This window comes from Polyodon spathula, chromosome 25 (genome assembly GCF_017654505.1).
Source record: "Polyodon spathula isolate WHYD16114869_AA chromosome 25, ASM1765450v1, whole genome shotgun sequence".
NCBI classification, from domain to species: Eukaryota; Metazoa; Chordata; class Actinopteri; order Acipenseriformes; family Polyodontidae; genus Polyodon; species Polyodon spathula.
Genome location: NC_054558.1, coordinates 9,702,007 through 9,728,053, shown reverse-complemented (window position 1 = coordinate 9,728,053; position 26,047 = coordinate 9,702,007). Strand labels below are relative to the sequence as shown.

The following is a 26,047-nucleotide window of genomic DNA, read 5'->3' as shown; positions in this document are numbered from 1 at the left end:
TGAAAAATAATTGCCTTTATTTTGTCTGAAACAGTGGTACTGCACGGTTACTCTAGACTGCATCACTTAACACAACGACGAATCGTTAAGAGCACACAATAGAACAGGAATTTGAATCTCTGTATAATGGAAGTGTATTAAAAAACTTAAAAAAAAAAAAAAAAACACTTGTGATGATGCACCCATTTATAAATATGTTATGCTAACTTTCATTTTATTGTATTTTAACTTTTTTTATTTTATTTTACATTTGCACCATTTCACATTCCCATTCCAAATCCCGTATACATACACACACACACACACACCAAAAGAAAAGACATGCTCGTCAGAGATATTGCTTTATAGGATCGAGTAAAGGACATCTTATAATGAAAACACAATAAAAACTACCCTCCCTCCCCAAATAACTGATCTAGCTACGTGCATCCTGAACTGCACTTTGCAATAATTCTATTTATACCTGAACGGATTTTGCTGGGATTGGGTGTGTCTCGTGTCCAAACTGAGGAGACACATCTGCAAGGGCTGTGAACTCCAGTCCTAGCACTCACATAAGAGCCTGCTGTTCTGCACTGGTGGAGTACAAGGTACCTCTCAACCCCTCCAGTCTAACAATCACTTGAGAAGCAGACCACCAGACCTGTCCCGTAGCCTGGGAGAGGGTACGGTGAAAGTGCGTGATCGTGGAAACAAGCAAAGCACTCTTTCCTTAAATCGCTTCACCAGTTTATATAAAGAAATGCATTCAGCTTCTCTGTTTGCAATGTTAGATTTTTGGTCTCTCTTTCTATTTCCCACCCCAAAATGAAGTTTCAGGTTCTTCAAACCGCTGCTAATATTTAATTAATAATAATAATAATAATAATAAATAATAATAATAATAATAATAATAATAATAAAAGGGTTTACTTTCAAATAACAAACGTTTCTAAGATAAAGCGAGAGGTGCACCCTGGCTCACGCTCAAGAGGCTCCTCAGGTCTGTGTACACAGTGTGCATGCACGATTACAAGAGGGCTCCTCAGATCTGTGTACAGTGTGCATACACTATTACAAGATGGCTCCTCAGGTCTGTGTACACAGTGTGCATGCACGATTACAAGAGGGCTCCTCAGGTCTGTGTACAGTGTGCATGCACAATTACAAGAGGGCTCCTCAGGTCTGTGTACACAGTGTGCATGCACGATTACAAGAGGGCTCCTCAGGTCTGTGTACAGTGTGCATGCACTATTACAAGAGGGCTCCTCAGGTCTGTGTACAGTGTGCATGCACTATTACAAGAGGGCTCCTCAGGTCTGTGTACACAGTGTGCATGCACGATTACAAGAGGGCTCCTCAGGTCTGTGTACACAGTGTGCATGCACGATTACAAGAGGGCTCCTCAGGTCTGTGTACACAGTGTGCATGCACGATTACAAGAGGGCTCCTCAAGTCTGTGTACAGTGTGCATGCACTATTACAAGAGGGCTCCTCAGGTCTGTGTACACAGTGTGCATGCACGATTACAAGAGGGCTCCTCAGGTCTGTGTACAGTGTGCATGCACCATTACAAGAGGGCTCCTCAGGTCTGTGTACACAGTGTGCATGCACGATTACAAGAGGGCTCCTCAGGTCTGTGTACACAGTGTGCATGCACGATTACAAGAGGGCTCCTCAGGTCTGTGTACACAGTGTGCATGCACGATTACAAGAGGGCTCCTCAAGTCTGTGTACAGTGTGCATGCACTATTACAAGATGGTTCCTCAGGTCTGTGTACACAGTGTACATGCACGATTACAAGAGGGCTCCTCAGGTCTGTGTACACAGTGTGCATGCACCATTACAAGAGGCCTCCTCAAGTCTGTGTACAGTGTGCATGCACAATTACAAGATGGTTCATCAGGTCTGTGTACACAGTGTACATGCACGATTACAAGAGGGCTCCTCAGGTCTGTGTACACAGTGTGCATGCACCATTACAAGAGGCCTCCTCAAGTCTGTGTACAGTGTGCATGCACAATTACAAGATGGTTCATCAGGTCTGTGTACCCAGTGTGCATGCACAATTACAAGATGGCTCCTCGGGTCTGTGTACACAGTGTGCATGCACGATTACAAGAGGGCTCCTCAAGTCTGTGTACAGTGTGCATGCACTATTACAAGATGGTTCCTCAGGTCTGTGTACACAGTGTACATGCACGATTACAAGAGGGCTCCTCAGGTCTGTGTACACAGTGTGCATGCACAATTACAAGAGGGCTCCTCAGGTCTGTGTACACAGTGTGCATGCACTATTACAAGAGGGCTCCTCAAGTCTGTGTACAGTGTGCATGCACTATTACAAGATGGTTCCTCAGGTCTGTGTACACAGTGTACATGCACGATTACAAGAGGGCTCCTCAGGTCTGTGTACACAGTGTGCATGCACAATTACAAGATGGCTCCTCAGGTCTGTGTACACAGTGTGCATGCACGATTACAAGAGGGCTCCTCAAGTCTGTGTACAGTGTGCATGCACTATTACAAGATGGTTCCTCAGGTCTGTGTACACAGTGTGCATGCACGATTACAAGAGGGCTCCTCAGGTCTGTGTACAGTGGGCATGCACTATTACATTGATATGAAGGCTTACAAACATCTGAATTACAAGTGCTGGCAAAAGCTTAACATAGAAAATACTGAACACAGTCACAGTGACCAGACATGGTAAAACACACAAAAAAAAGAAACTGGGACAAATTGTTTTACTTTGAAAACAGCATATTCCTTAACAAAGATTACTCTCTCTTGCTCCCTCTCACAGTTCTAAAATCAGAATTTAACTGGAAACCTCAGACATGAGAATGAGTCTGTTTAGGATGAACTGCACAATATTTAAATAAATAAAAAAAAAACACAACAATCACACACACGCACGTTTCCTTCTACCATTTACCCTTTAATCTGATCATCTGCATTTAAAAAAATAAACTCCCTCCAAACTGCAATTTAAGATCGGTCCTAGCACTATTCTGCAAAGTATTTCACGTGCATTCAATTTATAATACTGTTTCAATTCCAAACAGCGCAAAATCATAAAAACACAATACCAGTATGAACTGGCTTGCATACCAGAACAGGATATATCATCTTCTAGAGATCGAAGTACAGTATTACTGCTGTGGTGTATTACTGTGTTCAGAGCCACATTCCTGGTGTGGTGCACATTACACAAGTCACACAGATTGCCATATCTACTGGCATGGTATCTAATCTTATTTGCAACTCCGGCTCTTTCCAAATAAAACACCATTAGATGGTAAAGGAACCGCCTAATTACTGTAGGTGTTCATCTCTGCCATGCTCCATCAGAAAGCAACTAATCAGCCTTTAAAGATGACCGAATTCAATTACATTTAAAAAATATATAAACTAATCATTCTCTCTACTGTAAAACCTTTAGTTGAAGTTTATGGTAGAAAACAACAAAAATACAAAATAAAATACTTTGTCCCAGTCCTGAAACAGAAGCCAAGTGTTTAACCCACAAGCAGGAAGAACCCAGTCCAAGCTGTATAGAAACCTTCTGAACCCTTTAACCCAGACAGAGCTGACACACAGCAGGCACTTGAATGATGTTTAGAAGATGTCCGGCAAGGGAGAAAGTCCTTGCAGTGCGACAGGAAAACGAAACGCGTGTGAAAGAACAGCAGCACTTCAACAACTCAAGACTCCATTTCATCTGCATCAAAAGGAGACGGCTCAAAGCTGATCACCTCCTCATAGGTTAGCCCTGGGAAAAACAGAAAATATCAATTAGATGTTTTAAAACAGTCCAAGTGTGAGGAAATCGCTTGAATTTACAACATTCTTGAGTTCACATCAAGTTCAAGGGACTTTGCTTCAAATACTGCCGTCAGCAACCTGCTGCAGCCCTGGGCTGCTGCACTGAATTAATTTGTTATAATTGGATAAACACAAGAAAAAAAGATAACAAAACAATCCTTAAAACAAGTAATACCTGGTCCCTGTATCACAGGACCCACACAGACCCCGAAACCCTGTTCCTTCTTTAACATTTACAACATGAAACAACTCAAGCGCTATACAAAAAGCGGCTGTACACCACTCCCAGATATGATTCTAGAAGAGGAACAGAGCTAAACTACTGACTTGATACACACAAGACAGCTGGAGAAGCCTTCAGCACAAGTACATGTGAAGCAGTTATCTTGTCTATATGTAAGTCTCATGCAGCGATACCAAGATGCGAAACCCCTCCTGGGAGAGTTTAGGAAAGGGGGGCCAAGACTGGCTCTTCCTCCCCTGGTCTTCGTTCTAACCTGGCTCTAAATTGCTCAACTGACCCAATTAAACCTGCATCCAGAACCTAAAGCAGTTAATGCTATCATTTTACCTGTTAAACCTGGAGTGGAATGGCCCTCCAGGACAATGACTGGACTCAGGGTATGCAGCCAGACCACGAATCTGATAAATTATTTATTTACACTAGAATGCAAGACAGTTGCTCAGGTTTCAGAAATGCTGTGAAGTGCTTACTCTTCCACTCCTCGATCTCCAGCTCCCTGCTCTCGAAGGACTGATCGTAGGGCTCTGCCTCCGGCTCGTCATCCGGGTCGTGGTACTGTGTGAAGTAGGGGTGTGCCAGCGCTTCGGCTGCCGTGATCCTCTTATCCGTGTCCAGAACCAGCATCTTCTCCAGGAGGTCGACAGCTGAGCAGCAGAGAAACAAAACACCAGGTAATGTGGGAGTCAATGTAGGGACTGCAAACCATAGTTTGCACACTGACAAAATACTGCATTTTTAGAAATACAATAATCAATGTATTTGTACTGTACAGGATACACTGTCAAGGTGTCAACTTCATGTGTAAATACAGTACAACAACACACATTTCAATCCATAAACCGGAATAGTATTTTATGACCAATAAGGCACTCTCACTGTTAAAACGTGTTTTTGTTTTTTTCCTGTTCATCTCCAATAGCTAAAGCATCAATTCCACAGAATTTAGAAATGACAAACATGTTCTAGAGAAGCTGTTCTGAAACAACTGTATAACCTTGTGCTTTGTTATCATGACTGGGGGAACGTCTAAAACAGGGGGTTGTTATTCTAGCAATGCTTACCTGTTGGATTGGCTCCAATGAACACATCAGCAAAGTTCCTTTTTGGCATGTGAGGCAAAGAGTTAATGTAATTTCTGGCCTGTTGAAACAGGTTAAAAAAAAAAAAAAAAAAAAAAAAAAAAAAAAAAAGTCAGAACATGACACACAGCACACAAGTCTCACTCATTACTGGCACAGGGACCATGATTAAACAGAAGCAGCCGGCTCATTTTTACACCACTGTAATAGAAGCCCAAGACTAGCAAAATGTCTGTGTAATTACCCTTGATTGTAGAATTCTAGGACAGACTGAGAAAATGAAAGTGCAACTAGCTGGTTCCTAAGACCTGTCAGACAGGGTGCAATTAGAGTTCCAAGCACAGCATACACCCCAAAAAGCACACTACAGGGTGGTGGTGCTGGCAGGGGAACCTCCAAAACAGCCCCACCTGCGGTCTACTCCCCCTTTAATTAGAACAACCGCCAGGTTAAAGCACAATAAATACTAAAGTGATGCTCGGATTTAAAAAACAGAATTAAATTTAACATTGATAAACAACAGAGCTCTATCCTTCAGGATACAGGATTTTCCAGCACTACTTTACTGAATGCAAGTCAGCAGTGTTCTTAAAGTCCTGCTCTGGATTTGGCACGGTTCACAAAAACATTTCAGCATGCAAAGGTATCCTTCCAATCAAATCATCAGAATTTACACTCCTAATCCAAACTGATCCGCTTAGAGAAAGAAGGCAGTCGACTGCATATAACAAAAGACACTTTACATAATGAGCTCTTTTTCCTATTTTTATTGTTATTATTTAAGCCTGGCTTTGATGCCTTCAAGCCATGCTGATTTCAAAACACATGCTTTAGAGATACCTTTTTAGTATACATTCTACAAAGCTGCAGCATCCCACAGTAACCGTGCATAGCATTACACCAAGACACAACTCCTCGTGCCAGTTTACAAAATGCTGTGACGTTTATCCTTCTGTGCACGCTTACTTCAGCAGACCTTGTGGCCAGCCCAGTTACTTTACATCCCCCTTGATAGTTCCAGCTTCAGGGAAACAAGCTTCCTGCTTACCACACTGATGCCTAGGTTCACTTCATTAGCAGAAGCCACTGACTAGCTCCCCTAACATCAGGTGGTGCAAGACTAGTGCTAATCTGGATCTTAAAAACCAGCCATACCAAAAAACAAGAACCATCTTACTTGCAGCAGAAGTTTACAATAATGGGTAGATTTATAGATTAAGATATGGCTTGGGAGCATCTCAAACAAAATGGGGGTAATGATGGCATTGGACGGGTGTCTCACCTCATGGCTGGGCATCCTGCTAATTAGAGTCGCAGGAGGGGTGCCTGTCAGACGCATAATCTGCTGTAGCTGGTTTATATCTTAATATACCCGGGTCAAGGGGTTTGTAATCACACACAAAAAAACAAGCACACTTCTTTTTTCACATCACTGCAAGGTTTTTGTATAAAAAAAACACTCCTAGGTGTAAGAGAAAGGGAGAAATGGACACCATGCAAGGCTGAAAGTTAGTGGAAAGGGTCAAAGTGCAACAGAAAAACATACATGTGAATTAATGCAGCATTTTGGGAGACTTATTAGAAAACCAAAACTAGGGGAGTGGTCAGAAATTAGTGGTACATTTTGGAAGGTCCCATTTGGAGGAGGGGGGGGGCTACAAAATTCTTAGGTTGCGGTGGGGGTCTGGTTCAGGCAATTCTGAAGCTTGCTTGGGTTACAGTAAGAGGGCATCTCCCTCTCTAGTTCAAGGTCACCACCCCCACCCCTTCAATTCCTGACAACTCCCTTTGCAAGGAAGAAATCTGAAGCTGTGAAGGAAAAAATGTGTTAGAAACCCAGTTTCTTTACTACCCCCCCCCCCAATTACTGTAATATAACAGTTACAGTATTTGTAATGAAGCTTAATAAAAAAAGCACCTAGTGTGAATAAGCTTGTGTGTTGCATGTTCCGTCCCCGTCCCCCCAAAGTTATGAGCAGATCATGTTCAGGTGTTTCAAGTTTGCATCATAACAGTCAAGGAAGGCACAGAGTTTCATGCTGTCTGAGCACACACGAGACAAAGCGCACAGGGTTGGCATGAAGCAGGTATTTCCACGCATGCTGTGATTTATCTAGCCGACAGAGTGCAGAGCCGGGTGACACTTCAATAACGGATACTGCATTCCTCCAGAACGCCAAGGAAGTGCCCAAGATATTCAGGTGTTCTCCTGTGGTGTTCAGTCAGAATTCATTATGAAATTGTGTCATTATTTGAAAGTAATACCCAGAACTCTGATACTGGCCCATAGGGGGTGTTGTTGAAGCCCACAGCACAGAGTGGTACAATGCTGAACGAATGAGCTGAGGCCTCAAACCAGATATAGTGCTAAGAATCAATGAACATATCGGCCTTGCTGTGTTCTGTGGCTGTACCGAGATACAACAGCTTGATAAAGCCATGGCACATGTTGACATACCCCCAAGCCAAGCAACTTCATGCCATCCCCGTATTTAATAAAAGTTTAAAAAAGATAAGCAAGGTCACTAGGCCTTTCACTACAAAAAAGCAGCCCAACAACACAGGCAAAGACAACTCACAGACTCTGAAGATATTTTCATCAAGAGCTCTGACCCTGGGGTCCCGACGAGCAGCATTATTAGCTTCAACTGATCAATATCTAACAGGTTAGCATAAAGGAAAATGTTTGGGGAAGAGGCTACAGGACACAAAATGATAAACCCACTTAAAGTTGCGACAGGTGTGCTGCACCATTAATAACCCTGCTTGTAGATTTTATATGGTGCAACAGTACAGTGCAAGAGGCAGACTCCTCAGATAAACATGTACTAACTATGTACTGACCCTGCAGGCCAGTGTTTTCAGACAGAATCCAGGTTTGGCAAACCAACTTCTCTTTCTCTCAATATTCTAGACCGACCCCCCCCTCCCCATCGATGCCACAAAGTTTAAATGTACCCAACATACCAAATGCCAGCAATACAGGTGACAGAACAGAAAAGTAATCTGTCAATTCACCCACTTCCACACTCTCTCCAGTGAAATTATTTATTCCACCCAAATGCAGAGCAACTCGCTGACATCTGAGTTCGAGTTCTGTATGTAAATGCAAAAGTGCTTTTTATTTTTGTTAATTAAAAAAAGAAAAAAAAAGTTGTCAAAGAGTCAGTTAGAAAGCAGTGAACAAGCATAACAAGCAGAGATGCTGTACAAGTGACTAATCTATGGTATCCACAGAGTCCTGACTGTGCTGTACAAGCTGACTGCTACATAGCACCCTGACTGTGCTGTACATGCTGACTGCTAGAGAGCCCTGACTGTGCTGTACAAGCCGACTGCTAGAGCCCTGACTGTGCTGTACAAGCTGACTGCTACAGAGCGCCCTGACTGTGCTGTACAAGCTGACTGCTACAGAGCGCCCTGACTGTGCTGTACAAGCTGACTGCTAGAGAGCCCTGACTGTGCTGTACAAGCTGACTGCTAGAGAGCCCTGACTGTGCTGTACAAGCTGACTGCTACAGAGCCCTGACTGTGCTGTACAAGCTGACTGCTACAGAGCGCCCTGACTGTGCTGTACAAGCTGACTGCTACAGAGCCCTGACTGTGCTGTACAAGCTGACTGCTACAGAGCGCCCTGACTGTGCTGTACAAGCTGACTGCTACAGAGCGCCCTGACTGTGCTGTACAAGCTGACTGCTACAAAGCCTTGACTGTGCTGTTCAAGCTGACTGCTACATAGCGCCCCGACTGTGCTGTACAAGCCGACTGCTGCAGAGCCCTGACTGTGCTGTACATGCTGACTGCTACAGAGTGCCCTGACTGTGCTGTACAAGCTGACTGCTACAGAGAGCCCTGACTGTGCAAGTGACTGCTGCATCTACTGTGTTCACAAAGATCTGACTGTCTGCTGGGATTAAACTTGCAATCAACAGCATAACCTTTACATCAAGGCCCAGGCTGCTCACGACGACAGCGCCAGACTGACGTGAAGCTGCTGCGTTTGTCTCGGAGCCCGTGAAAAACTGTTTCTGAATATCAATTAATAAGGAGCCTGAGCACATGGAATTTCACTAGCAGAGTAAGACGTCTTGCATCAAACTGGTCCAAATAAAGCTCAATCACCTCGGCATCCCTACTGCTCCGATCACGTTTAGGGGTCATCAAGTTGAGATTTAAGCAAAATGAAACGTTTGTGTGCAAATTCATTTCTCAACTCTGACAAACATGTTAAGAACAAAAGGGGGGTCGTCACAAAGATCCTGGTTCTACTAAAACTGTCGCAACTCAATTATTTATTTATTTATTTATTTTTTAAAACTCAAATTCTGTGCTAACAATAAAACTGCATCTGAACTTGAAAAAAAATAAAAATCACACACACACCACATGATTCAGCATGCCATGGTAATATCCTTTTTTATTCTGTGTTCTGTTGCAGAGACACAGACAATTTATGTTAGATATGTTACACCTAATTTCATAAATCTTCCGCCCAGTTCTCTGTGCACTTGAAAGATTTGAAAAAGAGCAAATTAAACCAGTCACTATTTTATTGCTATTGATTCTTTACATGTGTTGTTTATGCAGGGCCAGGGACAGGGACGTTCTGTTTATGCAGGGGCAGGGGCAGGGACAGGGCTGTTCTGTTTATGCAGGGGCAGGGGCAGGGCTGTTCTGTTAATGCAGGGGCAGGGGCAGGGACAGGGCTGTTCTGTTTATGCAGGGGCAGGGGCAGGGCTGTTCTGTTAATGCAGGGGCAGGGGCAGGGGCTGGGCTGTTCTGTTAATGCAGGGACAGGGGCAGAGCTGTTCTGTTAATGCAGGGACAGGGACGGACAGAGCTGTTCGTTTATGAAGGGGCAGGGACAGGGGCAGAGCTGCTTGGTTTTATGACACCATCTAAAAACAAAATGGATTTTTCAAAATTATGCTTTTTGCAACATTGGCAAGATTACAACTTAGCAATCATTTCTTCTCATTTTACATAACAGGGAATAGGAGTTACCAGTCTTGCAAATTAAAAGATTTTTTGGAAAATAGCCCATTTATAAAATCAGATGTAACATGAAACACACGTATTTTCCAATTCCAGTCCGTGCGAGTAGTTAGTAAGAAAAAAGATTACGAGAGGTTAACGAACACCATGGCACATGCAAATTCAAGCTCTTCTTGCTCCACGATGAACAGGCAAGACAAGGCAAAAGCGTAGTGAGAGCACAGAGAATCACTGAAAGCAAGGAGTTAGCATCACATGCAAAGGCAACAATGTTACTGCAAAATGCACTCTGCATTTTCACAATCACATGACAGAACCACATATTGTGAAAGCTTATGGGATATCCATGCATATATTGGGGCATAATGGCACTGTAGTTTACATATGGAGAGAGATATACACCCCTACTCAAGAATTACAGGGGGGGTGGGGGGTGAATGTCTGTCATAAAATTGGTGTATTTTTAACCAGCACATCCTCTACGAGTTACAGGCCAGATCTTGAATTGTGTTTGGTACAATGAACCGAGTCATATGTTTCCCCAATGGGCAAATCGCTTCTCCATAATAAATGCATTATATGGGCAATTTGCCCACAGTTGGGGGGGGGGATTGGGCCCATAGTCTACTTACATTAATATAGTAACGTTTCTCAAATACTTGGCCATTGCAAGGTTAATGTCAAACAACAATTAATACGTTTTACACAATTAACTTTTGGGCACAAATGTAGCCAACACCTGGGTGGTCAAATTAATTAACTGCAGGAAGGATCTTTGACGGGAAATTGAATCCAATTTCTTTCTTTTTTTTTTTTTTTTTTTTTTTTTTTAATTACAAACACTTTGTAACAATTAAAAAAAAATAAAAACAGAAAATTTGTATTAAAAGCCCTTCATTTTACAGCAGGCAACTGCAGCCCAACTAAAACAATCCAGGTATTGATTTAACAGGAAACACTGAATCCAGCATACCACTACTGCAGTTAGAATGCAGAATAACACCCAAGAAAATGAGCCCTTCTAAAGAAGACATGGATACAAAACAAAAAGGAAATAAAAAAAAAAGGATACGATCTGTGCCGGGGAACAGGGTCCTTCCAGTGAGCAACTCGGCCATAATGCACCCGACCGACCAAATATCAACTACAAAAAGAAAAAGATATTTAAAAAAAAAAAAAAAAAGAAGAGTAAACATGCAAACATATACATATACTGCACAGACAGCGCACAGTCACATCCCTGCCGCACACACCTGTCTGGTTGTAGTGCATCCAGTTCAGCATGATCTCAGGGGCTCTGTACCATCGCGTAGCTACATAGCCTGTCATCTCATCATCCGTGTGACGGGCCAGACCGAAGTCCAGAATCTGGGAAAACAAAAGGGCATCATGAATAAAACCACACACACACAAGCATTGCATACGATGGGCATCGGTCAGTTTGCTAATTTTCAGCAACAGAACAGGGCAGAAGAATGCTTGTGGGAAAGACATTTGCACAGCTGAAGAGCACCATTCTACTTAAATTAAAAAACAAAAAATAAGACATCTCTACAGATATTTTGTTTAAGCATGTATTCTGTATGCCACAATCTGGGAATGCTGAAAGATTCTGTGCTCAGAAGGTACAGCTCCTCCTTCCCCAAAGCATGCTTTACAGTTTGTGTGTTCAATCAGTTATAAAAGCTCATTTTAATCGAATCTATATTCTTTGTAAATTCAGAATCCATGTAGAGTTTCTCACCTTCAGTTCGCAGTCCTCGTTTACTGCCAAATTACTGGGTTTCAGATCCTGAAAGCGGGTGAAGAGGCTGTTTAATGTTTCTGTTTTAACTTTCCTTGTGTTTCCCCCTCACCAGCAATAAGCACCCAGTTACCAGAGTTCAATCAGCAATGCATAACAAGCACCCAAACACAGCGCAGTGGAATCTTTACATCACTCAATTCAATATTTACACAAGCATGTTTCATTTCCAGTCCAGGCTGGTCACACTGCCAGAAGGGACGACAATAAAAATAAATTTTGTTTGCATGCTAATGGTTCTCCAATATTCAATACTGTAACTCAGCACTGCATGAATAACTAACTAGTCTCATATCACTTTAGATAGGCGCAGCTGTAGTACACTTACAGGTGCCTAAAAAATACTTGCGGCTCCACAGGGATTACACTAGGAAGGCATCAGGGATACTTACTCTGTGAATTATATCAGCTGAATGTATGTACTGAAAGGGGGGAAAAAGAAAAAAAAATAAATGTCGACAATGAACAATTTACAGTTGTGCAATAAGCCAGTGTCTTCATAATCTATACCACTGATTCGATGAGTAATTAGCAAGTTTTAAGTCAAAAATAAAACATAGGGACTGGCTGACATGTATTGACAGCGAGTTGAATAGCTTCTTGGAAACAGAAGTACATGAAATGAAGGTGAACTGCTTTTTCTTAGCCATGCAACCCACAAGTTAAGAGCAGTCACGACACAGTGATCCTGAAGCACAATAAGAAGCAGATCTGGTACAATATCCACACATACAGGCGTGTTCGTGACACACTGCAGGCGTATACCACTGCACCAGAACACCACCCTGCCCCTCCCAAATCCAAGCTGTTGGCATGGCAACATCTGAACAGGTTGGAACATGCATCTGCCAATGAAGTGGCTCCCTCTGTTCTGCACATTCTTTAACTTGTCCTAATAGATATCCTTACCAAGCATCAACTGGATAAGCGCTTCTCTGGAAATATGTAAAAAATGTAAGTGTGATACACAGATGCATGCCAACAGTAACCGTTATTGTAAATGTAGTCTTAGATCATTAATAAGGTTAATCCATTTTTGTAGAGAGGCAGGGTGCAGTGCGTATAGTCAATGTAATCTTATCCAATGAGAAAGCGGTACTAACAGGACTGTATAGAAACACGTCGAACCGGAAATTCACCAAGAGGCATTCCTGAACTTAAAGAAGCGTTGCAGCTGCCTACCTTGAGACCTCGGAGAATCTGGTAGATTAGAAACTGCACGTGGTCGTCTGTGAGCTTCTGACATTTCACAATGTTGTTCAGATCTGCTCCCATCAGGTGGGTCACCAGGTACCTGGAGCAGTGTGTTAACAGTCATTCAAAGCAATAATGTGCACATACTGGAATAGAACATCATATATATATGCTGTATCTGTGCATCTTTCATAAAGACTGAACCTGTTATTAAAAATGTAGCGTGTCGGGTGTGCGTGTGTGTGCGCACTGCAATTCCCCGGAAGGAAGAGAGGTTCTGCTTTCAATGCACTACCAAGAGGGGCCTGCCTGTTACTAGGATAACAAAGAATTATTCGGCAGACATGGCATCACTGGCTTGGCTTCCATTAAGAACTTGTTATCCTCGTTAATATCATTAATCTTTATTAATTATCATTGTTTTCTTTTCTCTCGCTACTGTCATTTTATTTCATTGATCCCCGGGGCAGCAGGAATGGGGCCCCAAAGAGGTGGCAGACAGGCAAACTAAACACTGAAGTAATTGTCTGGCAGAAGAACATCGAATCCACATCAATGAATACTCGCCAAGAAAGATGCCATACACAGCAGGACTGAGTTGCAGTTACCCAAGAAACACATCCATTCAAAAGCCATTTTGTTATAAGCAAAAACGAACAAACCAAAACACACACTTCCTTCAAAGACTTAAATAGTTCTTGCATCCAAAAGAAAAAAAAAAACTTGAGAAAGTGACTGATCCGGAATTCAATCACAGGCACTGCACATCTCGGCAGTGTTGTCTCTTGATATCCAAGTATGTGGGACACAGGGTCTCTGTACACAAAGGGTCCACAGTTTAAGAATGTCAGATGGCAGTTTGGTGATTGCATTAGGCCAGGACATTTCCTGTTGTTCGAAAGAGTTCCATGTGGAGCGATGGAAATAAGGCTCCTGCTGCATCGCAGTTTGACCCATTCCAGGTTTTACTACGAGCTTGATTTGCTGCAGTGTATAGGTAACAGGCTCAGGTGAGTCTTATTAAACTCATAGAAAAACCAGGAATGTTCCAAGCTGCTATGCAGGGAGTCTTAAATCTGCCCTTGATGTGTGCTGCTCATTGTTTAGTAGACCTGCGCAGTGAATGAATCCTGCGCACTGATTTTCTCTTATTTATTCATTTTTTTTAAATTTGAGCTTAATTAATGACTTATAAACAGCGGAGTCCTGCTTCTTTCTACTTGGTTTTACAGCCTGTGTTGGTTAGCTAGAATAATAAAAACTCTTCAATCCAACCAGAGTCACTGCATGGCATTCACGCAAGAGCGGGATTTCATTTCCTGCTAACGCCGTAGGAGTTCGAGTGAGGAAAGCACTAATCCGACTGCGAGCTTGGGCAGCCGAGAACAAGGGAGCCCTTAACCCTTTGTTGTCTGGTGTCGGACCCTGTCCGACATCAAAAAGACGTCAAGCACAGGTCCCTAGTGGCTTTTTCTCCAAAAAAAGCTGAGAAAAGCTTTCAATGCCCGAGAGAGGCTGAAAAAGAAACTAACAGGAGGCGGATCTGAGCAATACGCATAGTCCCTTCACCACAGACATAACACAGACAAGACAGCTGCTTCCTCATCCAGCGCTCAAAGAAAATTGGACATTTGCAGAGCTTTTTGAGATGTTATAGTAATAAAATAATGACTTGGATCGCATTACTGAGGAGTTTGGTGATAAACCGAGTGATCAGGAGATGATTTATCAGTATGCACTACTATGAAGAGATAGGTGATAAATACAGCGAACAAGAAGCGAGGCAGGGCTGGAGATGCAGTACTGAGTGTCCTGTTGATGTGCAGTGCCTTTTAAACCTGTTTTACTGTGAATAAAATTACTTTTAAACAGCGTGTGTAAAATAAACCGCTCGTGTGTAAATAAATTGGACCCGATGCGCCTGACAGTCGCTGAATAAATGGACCGCAAAAGATTAAACAGCTCGGAACATCCACTTCCCATTCGCTTGGTATGAGCAACAGCATTACAAAGCCTCTTCTGGGACAGCAGAACAGACCCACTGCAGGGGTCTCACTGCAGACAGGACACATGCGAGTGAACTCGTTCAACACCTTAGCGGTCCATTTATTTCAGCGACGTCCAGTCCAGGTCCAATAAAATTGTGCGCGCCAAAATTTAAATCCCGCCCCCGCCCCCCCCCCCCCCCCCCCCCCGAGAGTAAAACAGGTTTAAAAGGCCCTGCATATCAACAGGACACTTAGTAATGTATCTCCAGCCAAGCCCCACCCCTTGTTTGCTATATTTTTCACATACCTCTTTATTAGATGTGCACACTGATAAATCCTCTCTTGATCACTCGTTTTATCACCAAACTCCTCAAGAATGCGATCCAAGTCATTATTTCATTACTATAACATCTCAAATCTCTGCAAATGTCCGTGATATTCTTTGAGTGCTGGATGCAAAAGCAGCTATCTACTTTGTTTGTGTCCATGTTATCTCTGTAGTGGATGGGGCTATGAGAGACGCTTTTTTTTTTGGCTTTGTTCGGCTCCTATCCATCTCACTCGGCCATTGAAAGGATTTCTTGACTTTTTCCGGAGAAATAACAACTAGAGACCTGTGCTTTATATCGTTTTGATGACATCAGACTGGAAAGGGAAAATTGGTCCGACATAGGACCGGAAAGGGTTAACACCTAGGTCAGCATCAGAATCTCTTATTGCACTTTATTCTTATGTGTTGTCAATTTTTACATATTAAAATTCAAGTATTACCAGTGGAGTCAGAAGAAATTCCACATCTCCTTGTCTCCAGCGCAGTCATAATTAACTGTGCATTATTCTAGCTTGTGCACATTTAGGGTTTGTCGTCAGGAGAGGATAGATGCAGCTCACTGCTGAGAATCGCTGGATTCTCCATTAGGAAGGTAAACAAGATTTAATGTTCTTTGTTTCAGCCAGCTCATGAGCCGTGTTTACTCAGTGGAAATGCATCTATAAAAACAATAACAACCTTGTGTGGTGCGGAGAATGCACTGCTGCTGTTACTAATCTATTTCTACTTTAGCTAATGGATTTTAAGCATTCTATCACGGGAGATGATTATTGAAGATAATTATTAAAGATAATAAAGTCTCACTTCTGAAATAACTAACGTCTGACTGACATGAACTGCTTTGAGAAAGCCAGTCCTTACTTTCTTGTCCAGAAGAGCAGTACAGATATGCTCAGATCTCAATTTAGCTCAGTCATCCTATTATTGATTATTTCCCAGTCAGAATTCATTTTCTTCATTATGCGTCGAGTAACACTGTACTGTGTAAAACACACGAAATAGAGGATTACATTGTTAGAATGTAGCTATGAGATGGACGGGAAGTTTAACTTACACATCATTGAATTCTTCCAGGCTTGTTGCAGGTGTGAAAACATCCAATAGTCCAATCACCTGGGGGAAGAGAAACAGTACTGTCATAGAATGCTGGCTTCATGATTAGCAATGTTACAGGAAGAACAGGAATGGGAATAAGACTCCTATTGCATAGCAGTTTCACCTATTTCAGGTTTTGCTATTAATTGATTATCCATAGTGTATCAGTAATAAGCTCTGTTATAAGACTCATAATAAAACCAGGAATGGATCAAACTGCTATGCAAAGGGAGTCTTATTCCCATCCCTGCTAATGTAATTATCCTGTCTACTGTATGTAAATGCAACATGTTTGCAGCCACTACACTCCTGTGATGAGCTCTGCTGTTTAAAAACGTGTTAAATATCACGAAGAACAAAAACACACGGCATTCTGACCACCATTATTAAAGCATTAAAACATTATGTATTAATTAATCACAAACCAAACAGATAGACACATATACATATATATAGTAAGGTAGCAGGGAGGGGGTTAAAATCCTTCCCTGCTAAAACTTGTGAGAATGCATATTTGGGTCTAATTGTTTAATTGCTTAATTGTTTAGTAATCCCCTGCACCTGGTGGCAGTTGTAAATTAGAGCCAGGTGTAGGGTATTTAAGAGAGACAGGCAGTTTGTTCGGGGCTGCTGTGCTTAAGGAGGCAGAAGGTGTGGTCTGCTTCCAAGCAGTCAAGGTAAAGTGCTGTGTTAAACCTTGTGAGTTCTGTTTGGGTTACAGGTAAACAGCTTAGCTGGCCTGGTTCAGTTAGGTTCCAGACGGTATAGTTAGTGCTCCAGAGAAGGAGCTAGGTGTTTGTTTGTTTTGTTTAATTTATTTGATTGGTGTTTATTAAAAGTGCGCGTCAGCACTTAAATCAATTCCATTTCTGTGTCCTGGGTCTACTTTGAAAGGGGCAACGAACGTGAAAAGTGAAAGGATCGTTTACAATATATATATATATATATATATATATATATATATATATATATATATATATATATATATATATATATATATATATATATATAATATATATATATATATATAACCCCCCTATTTTAATATAGGTCTATCTATCAAATATATGATAGAGATAGATACAGAGAGTTAGAGATACACAGACAGACAGATAGGTAGATTGACAGAGATGGATATTGGCTTCAAGCTCTGTTTTAAAATCCATTCTGGCATCAGCACACGAGTAAGTCATTTAAAAGACAACACAAAAATCCCAGGTCGAAACATGGAAAAGTGCGCACCCTGTGCTCTGTGAAACCTCCAAAAAACACAACCCAAACGCTTTTGATTTCATGCATTTAAAGCAGCCACAAAACTGGCACCCTTTTCAAAAGAAAACAGACAACTCCACATTCATCTTGCAAATTTCAGAAAGACAGCAGCTGGAAAGAGAGGTTTTGCAGTTACATGGATGAAGTCACAGCTCAAGTCAAGCAGACCTTGTGACAGGGTTTACTCCAGGGAGCAAAGCATTGTGCAGGGGGAGAATTAGAAAGAGAGTCTGCAGGTAGCTGGCCAAAACTGGGCCGCCTGTCACAGCCACACAAGAACATATTCCTTCTGTAACTTTGTGTTAATTAAATGCAATCTTTTACACCAGTAGTACAAGTGGCAGCTTTTTTAACCCCAGAGCACACCCGCTTGCAGAGCGGAGAGCTGTGACTGCAGTGCTTGAGATGACATGATCTTGCACAGGGGGCTTCCACTAGCTTCGCAGCGGCGCTGCACTGAACATTTCCATGCAGCGGGGTGGCTGTCCACACTTACATTCTCGTGTTTCATGTGTTTCAGCAGACGCAGCTCTCTGTAAGTCCTCTTTGCATGAATGATGGATTGAAAAGGTCTGGAAAGCTTCTTTACAGCCACCTTGAGTTCTGATGTGACATCAGTGGAGGAGCTGTTGAAAGAGAGAGATAAAACAAACATGTTTAATCACAGCAAAATAAATACATAAGTAACTGAAGTTTCTTTGTTGACCAGATTACTTGGGTTTCACTCTTTAAAAAAAATAAATAAATAAAACTCAATAAACGCTGCACTCTTAGCTGACACACACAAGTAAATCAAAAAAGGAACTGTTTTGGTTAGACTTTCACCCCTCAGTACCTCAAATACCTCCTGCACTGAACCCCGAGCAGTGCCTCAAATACCTCCTGCACTGAACCCCGAGCAGTGCCTCAAATACCTCCTGCACTGAACCCCGAGCAGTGCCTCAAATACCTCCTGCACTGAACCCCGAGCAGTGCCTCAAATACCTCCTGCACTGAACCCCGAGCAGTGCCTCAAATACCTCCTGCACTGAACCCCGAGCAGTGCCTCAAATACCTCCTGCACTGAACCCCGAGCAGTGCCTCAAATACCTCCTGCACTGAACCCCGAGCAGTGCCTCACATACCTCCTGCACTGAACCCCGAGCAGTGCCTCAAATACCTCCTGCACTGAACCCCGAGCAGTGCCTCAAATACCTCCTGCACTGAACCCCGAGCAGTGCCTCAAATACCTCCTGCACTGAACCCCGAGCAGTCCCTCAAATACCTCCTGCACAGTCCATATACATAATGAAAAACTGACACACTGACAAATGTGACATTTCAGAACTTAACATGAAATACTGTACTATTATGACTTCTGGTAGACAATTGTAAGATCATTTTGTAGTTTCTTTGATTACATGACGCTAAATAAAATCTCAATTATGGTTCTAATTCATTCATATATAAAAAAATTATAGGCGATGCAAAACGTTTGGCCACAGCGGCTGTAGACGAAGAGGCTTTGGGTTGCATGATGTGTGTTATTAATGGTTTCCGGAAGGACAACTGTCTTTGACAAAAGTTTTCTGTGTTTGGTTTAAATGACTAGAGGATAAGGCAATACTATAAAAAGTAACTGTGGAATGCCAGGCCATAGGTCTGTGCAGGACTGTGTTTGGGTGCTGCAGTGTTAGCAGTGGGGCGAGCATGTTTGGGTGCTGCAGTGTTAGCAGTGGGGCGAGCATGTTTGGGTGCTGCAGTGTTAGCAGTGGGGCGAGCATGTTTGGGTGCTGCAGTGTTAGCAGTGGGGCGAGCATGTTTGGGTGCTGCAGTGTTAGCAGTGGGGCGAGCATGTTTGGGTGCTGCAGTGTTAGCAGTGGGGCGAGCATGTTTCGGTGCTGCAGTGTTAGCAGTGGGGCGAGCATGTTTGGGTGCTGCAGTGTTAGCAGTGGGGCGAGCGTGTTTGGGTGCTGCAGTGTTAGCAGTGGGGCGAGCATGTTTGGGTGCTGCAGTGTTAGCAGTGGGGCGAGCATGTTTGGGTGCTGCATTGTTAGCAGTAGGGCAAGCATGTTTGCTTGCTGTAGTGTTAGCAGTGGGGTGAGCATGTTTGGGTGCTGCAGTGTTAGCAGTGGGGCGAGCATGTTTGGGTGCTGCAGTGTTAGCAGTGGGGCGAGCATGTTTGGGTGCTGCAGTGTTAGCAGTGGGGCGAGCGTGTTTGGGTGCTGCAGTGTTAGCAGTTGGGTAAACGTGTTTGGGTGCTGCAGAGTGAGACTGCTGCTCTGCACAGTGGGACTGTCTCAGTGGGTGACCAGCTAAGTTCAGAAGCAGCTCTCAGTTTCCTCTGGTTAGATAAAAATCAGACAGAAACAAACAGAAGCCCCTGTAACTTGCGGTCAGTCAGCATGTGAAACAGCTTGCAAACTGAGACCCAGAGTGAAGCAAAGCCATTCAGACTCCGAACACTACCATTTCACGAGTATCACACCAACACCCCCACATGACACTGTGCAAACCATATTCCAGCACTGAGCTCCACCCGACTTCAGTCTTAAAGATTACAGAACACATGACCTCAACCCACCACAGCAGGTTTGAACCTACTGAATGTACTTGCGTTGCTGAAAACCATTAAACTGAGTGCACTTACAGCCCATAAGCGTCTGCAAAACACACTGTCCAACTATAACTAGCTTCTGTCATGCTGTGTGGGCTGGTGGGTGGGTTACATGCAACTGTGAACCAAGTTCAGAAGCCTGTGCATGATAAACGTGACTGTAGAAGCAGGGTTAGACATTTTCAGAATACATCTTAGGGGGAAGATATAGAAATAAAAAAAAAAACTACTTTGATTTGGTAAAGGCACAAATGCGTGCAAGTGCATGCAATACAGAAGTAATGTGTATTAATCTGTAAAAAAAGGTTGTTGAAATAATTATATAATAAATAACAATATTATTATTATTATTATTACTCATATTTAAAATAAGCCCCTTTTTACAGTCCAAAGAATAGAATATCACAGGCTTCACAGCTCCACCTCGAGGAGATAAAAAAGAAATGTTTTAGAGGAACACTTTTCCAGCGGCCTGCCCTTTCCCCTGGAACACGCTGTTAAAACCAGGCACAGTACTGGGAGTCACATTCTTCCAAAACAAAAAATGTTCTTTGACAACAAGCCAAAAAATATCATGTTTCCTTGCTGAAATAACAAGGTAGTTTCTATTCGATTAGTGATATTTGCACAAGCTGGGGCCACAGCCACCAAAGACGGCTGGTAGAGTATTGCCAATGGCACAGCCAACAGAAGTACAAGGGTCATCATGAAGACAACAGTGTGAGCGCGTAGCGCCCACTGCCAGTCTGTGTATTAAAACACTTTGTATATTTGGGGTGGTTGCTACCTTGAACGTACAAAAACATCAACTCTACCGACACATTGTACGAGATTCCTATGACACATTATCACAATTCAAGCAGCCTTTTGTGCTTTTGGTTGCCAGTCTAGTTTGTTCACATTCCCTAAAAGGCAGGATTCGCTTTGCTGTTGCATCCCAGCACGTCTCCACTTGCGGCGTCGTGTCTGAACTTGTGTATGCAATGAGATACCCTCCAGTTATCGCTGGCACATGCTTGATTTCACTACGCAAGCAGCAAAGTCAACTTAAAAAAGCAGAGTTCATTGCTTTGAACAGACAGTACTGCTAATGGCAGCTTAGTAAAAAATATAGTACTTGACTATTTAAAAAGAAAAAAAAAAAAAAAAATCTATATTGTAGATTTCCTGCTTAATACACTTTTGTTTTAGGGAACAGGGCTCAGCTAGAGGAGGTGAAATAGCACAGAGTCCAGACTGCTCTCCAGTGCATTCATTTGCAGAATAAACATTTTCAGCTCATGTTCTAGTACAAGGAAAAGGCAATTTTAAAAAAGCACACTCAACTAAGGCTGTAAAGGTTTAAAAGGATCTTGCATTGATTTTCTAATTATTTCAAAAGGTTTCATCATTTGAAGTAGTTTCATGCTTTGTAAACAAGCCACTGTGACTGAACCCAATCAGTGTACAGTCTGAAAAATACAAAAAAAGGGAACTACAAAGAGAATTATGAATTATAAAATCAAGCTGCGCTTTCGAAATGACGCTTCAAATGCTAAAAGGATCGTTTACACAGAAAATGCAAATAGCTCATCTATCAAAGCATAGATTGACAGCCTTTCAGTGAAGCTGCAAGATGCAGGATTTCAAAATGAACACTGCACTGTGAGCGCATGTGAATCTGGGCAGCGTCACGTGAAAGACATGCCTTGCATCTGACCAGACACACCACAGAGCTGTGGCGGTATTCTCACTCAGCTCACAAATACAAATGTTTGCTGTTGCTGTCAACAGCCCTGCTTGTGTTTACCAGTGAAACCCTGCAGTGTTACTGAACCAGCACAAACAACTGTCTTCTTCAGGGAACTTTGATTGATTGATTTTTTTTTTTTTTTTAATTGTTATCTTCAGCTGCTAGTCGAGTCACCATGAGTTTGTCTGATATAATTACACACTGAAACATCTTGTGAAAATGACTACACTCAAACTGTATACTCATTGTGTACAGTACACCACGCAAAACTGGAGTCAAGTTGTTAAGTGTGCAGTGGTAACTGAGGTGTAGAGTACACCACACGGGCCTGGGTAAAGCATTCCATAAAGTTTTGAGCTTCTGTAACTCCACTGAGTTTAAGTGCTGCAGCTGGAAGGGTTTTTTAATTCCTCCAGCGATGAGAAAGGTGCCTCTCAACATGCAATGGAAAGAGTGCATCTGCTTTGCAAATATCTCACAGCACTGCGACAGGGGAGCGGAGCGGCAAGCAGGGTTCGAGGAACTGCAGGATGACACTCCATCTGGGGCATGCAAGCACAGAGTTCACTGCAGCCTCATCAGGAAGACAATCCATCTGGGGCATGCAAGTACAGATCGTAGCTTCATGGTGCTCAGAAAAGATTAAACTACTGTACGGGTGGACACACAGTCAACACATTCTAAACCTGTGCACTGAAGCATCTGCAAAACACTTCACCTGCTCTCCAAGCCACAGCCTTCAGACAACTGCATTAACTGTACACACAGAATGGAACCACCATGTATGGAAAATGAAAGAGAAGAAATATTAAAAAAAAAAGTTCACACTAAACGCCCCCGAGGTGATTCAGTAAACAGTTGCATCCCACAGTCCTGCTGTTAACTCTGGATTCTTCCATTTCAGAATGCCTCCAGTGCCTGTCCCCATGCAGTCGGAATCCCCCTTTCCTTCTCTGGTGCTGTACAGAGCACAACATTCCCTGGCCTGGATGCTATTAGTTTGCTGCTTTTCTCTGCGTTGCTTCCTACAGGACTCGCTGTGTGCGCTATCCCACAAGACTACTGCTTCACTGTCTCCAAAACACAAAGGAATTAGCAGCCCTGTCAGCCTTAGCGGACCACAGGTCTGACAGTAACAGATGAAAGTAAACCTGCACAAGCCCTGTCACCTAGCTAAGAGACGGGTCAAACAGAGTGCTTCAACACTATCCACGATTACACTTAACTGCATGCCCTCGGATCACTGAAGTGCCCGTCCAGAACACGAAAAATAAAAATTTGTGTTGCATGTGTGAATAGTAGTGTTCACAAATAAAATGAATGTCTGCTTTCTGCAGTCTCCCATACTTACCTGCGCAACTTGCACAGCCTTTTAGCAGTTTTAGCTGTAGGGGTAGGACAAGGACACAAGACCAGCCTTGGTGAAATCAGTGTGCTTGGGTTATATTTGCAGCAGGAGGAGGTTAAAACACAACAGCCAGCTCTGATCAGCAAACATATCAAAATGCTGTTTGTCATACTAATGACATGTTACTGATCAGAGGACAAAACACAAGTAAAGAAGTAAAGGAACATATTTATATGGGGCACCACACCCAAAAAAACATGTAGCAAATCCTAACTGATGTGTTTCAGTATGATGACTCATGGGCTGAGGACCTTGGAGAGTTTGAGAGCTCCAACTAATCCACCTTACTGAGTCATAACTGGCGATAATGCCATGACATCATTACATAGTCTTACATCAACAGATGCTCACTATCGTACAGAACAGCAATGAAGGGGCACAGGAGCAAGCGCATACTGTACTGGCGAGCAGACCATCTTGCCAAACACACGAGGAGTCTCACAACCACTTGCAACACTTACTGGGATTTTACTTGTATTTATGTATTTTTTAAAGACGCAGAATATGTTTCGAAACTATAAATGTACAAAGTGTAGTCCTGTCACGAAGTATAGAGCTGGTAGAGTACAATGCACAGTTAATTCTTTAAAAGTCTGGAAATCTAATCGCTGATTCACTCCTGTTACCTTCTCAAGCCAAACTACTTGACTAGGGCTGCAGAAGGCAAAATGATCGGTGCATCATTAAAAAAAAAAAAAAAAAAAAAAAAAAAAAAAAAAAAAAAACGATAACGATCATCAGATCCCAGCAAACACATGTATCGTTAAATGAGACGTTTATAATATTTGCTGCATTTTCCGCTGTGCTTGATATGTGACCCCGGCAGACTCGATAAAGCAACAGGTTAACACGATGTTTCACCTTTAAAACAAACACACATTACGAGCTGTTGTGCTGAAAACAGGATTTGAATCTCTTGAGACAGTAGTCTGCAGTACAAAAGATCTTTTTTGATACAACTGAAAACACAGCAGCTCCAAAATGCATGAATGCTAATCTAGCCTCATATCTATAATAAAAATAAAATAAAAATGACTGGAGAAACTGCATACAGGACATGCCTGTTGTCTAAAAATCATATATTAATTATGTAATAAAACACTTATAAAAATGAATTTGGACAGTTTCCATTTTGGTCTATATTGCTGAGTAAGCAAATAGGTACAACAAAAGAGAACTGGCTGCGACTGACACACTAACTCTGGACAAAACAGCATGTACCGTGCCTCAATGCAAAGCATGTTTGTTTTACATTTACACAGCATCAAGGGGTACAACTGCATGCAACACTGGCATCCTTCACTATTTTTATAAGAGGGCTGCAGCTCACAACTGCAAACCTGTTGTTCAGTCCAGGCATTCGTTTTTGGCGCACCTTCTCTGCAGGCATAGCTGTATTTATATGTATGGAGTGAACAACTGGACCGAGCGTGTCTCAGTGCAGCGAGGCGGGCCTGTTCGTGGTTTGCGTGTCAGCTTTGATTGAGCAAGAACACGGGCCTGCACATAAGCAAGCCTGCAATGCCAACATAACGCAATGACTTGTGCTATAACCCAATCGCTAAATGCAATAAAACATATATTTACCATACTGTTCCGTAAGCACCAGACCCAACCGGAGACAGACTCTGATACCGCTCCGGGACTTCCCAGATTGTTTTGTTGACCTCCTGTCGGTAAAAAGTGGGTCTCTCCTTGTGCGACATTCCTACAGAAACGAATCCCCTGCACTAGCAGTAACACGCCAACTTCTGAACTTCTGCTTTTTAAAACAATTTAAACCTAAAAAATTACATGCAGGCGCCCTCAGTTGCAAAGATCCACGCGCGTTTGAAAATCAAACAGTAGATCGGATAGACGGTGGTTGCAGCGAAGCCCAATTTTTGTTTTTTTGTGTGTTTTTTTTTTTTATTTATTTTTTTATCTCTGGTTTGTCCACTCGGTCAGCAGCTGATCTGCTGCAATGCCTTTATCGCGCACAGCCGGTCTGGAGCTCCCAGTGGAACTCGCTCCTCTACACGCCACTCTCGCGTACAAAAGCGCTTCTCGCGGGAGCTCCACTAACTCATCGATGGTTGACATATACAAAGCTTCCCTGGGCGGAGTAAGGATGAACAGGGAAATTATTTAAAAGCCTGCAATGTGGGAATTTCCTGCGAGCGTAAACGCATGAGGAATTTTTGCAAACTCCCCAAATCCGCTATCGCTGCCAGGTCTGTTTCCGAGCAACGACAGTACAACAACCAGCATTCATCCAAAATCAAAAAATGTGAACGTGATTGAAAGCAGTTTCGTACTTTGAGGAATAAATGTACGTATTTAATTCAGAAAACTAAATCAGATTACGTTTTGAGACTAACTACTGGCAATGTGAATGACCCACACACATTCTGGAAACGTGAAAGGTATACAATGTGCTGGGTTATCATCAGCTCTCAACACGTGACATTTAATGATTGTAATTATACTGAGAGTAAAGACGGTATTGATTGCTTTAAAAA

At 42.6% G+C, this 26,047-nt stretch overlaps 1 protein-coding gene across 2 annotated transcripts; it reads right to left on the bottom strand.

Annotated features, from left to right (window-relative positions):
- Window positions 1–25,595, bottom strand: LOC121299883 (mitogen-activated protein kinase 14A). 2 transcript variants are annotated; one of them, XM_041228077.1, is made up of 12 exons: window positions 25,134–25,595; window positions 18,307–18,436; window positions 16,498–16,556; window positions 13,113–13,224; window positions 12,323–12,352; window positions 11,871–11,918; window positions 11,380–11,494; window positions 11,199–11,270; window positions 7,711–7,790; window positions 5,114–5,192; window positions 4,523–4,696; window positions 1–3,755 (listed from the first exon to the last, which is right to left on the bottom strand). In XM_041228077.1, exons 1-12 carry the CDS (start codon window positions 25,250–25,252, stop codon window positions 3,688–3,690), a joined length of 1,086 nt encoding a protein of 361 aa, XP_041084011.1. In that variant the 5' UTR covers window positions 25,253–25,595; the 3' UTR covers window positions 1–3,687. The 2 variants fall into 2 exon arrangements, with proteins under 2 accessions (XP_041084011.1, XP_041084010.1); XM_041228076.1 differs by lacking the exon at window positions 7,711–7,790 and adding an exon at window positions 6,414–6,493 and having other exon boundaries at window positions 25,134–25,594.
- Between the last annotated feature and the right edge of the window lie 452 nt (window positions 25,596–26,047).

Bases quoted from the DNA above. Each gene is read 5' to 3' on its own strand.
- LOC121299883 (XM_041228077.1), bottom strand. From the start codon at position 25,252: ATGTCGCACAAGGAGAGACCCACTTTTTACCGACAGGAGGTCAACAAA. The intron at 11,919-12,322 runs GTAAGTATCCCT...ACCCGCTTTCAG, and splicing joins CAGCTGATATAATTCACAGA to GATCTGAAACCCAGTAATTT. The intron at 11,495-11,870 runs GTGAGAAACTCT...TTGTTTTCCCAG, and splicing joins ACGAGGACTGCGAACTGAAG to ATTCTGGACTTCGGTCTGGC.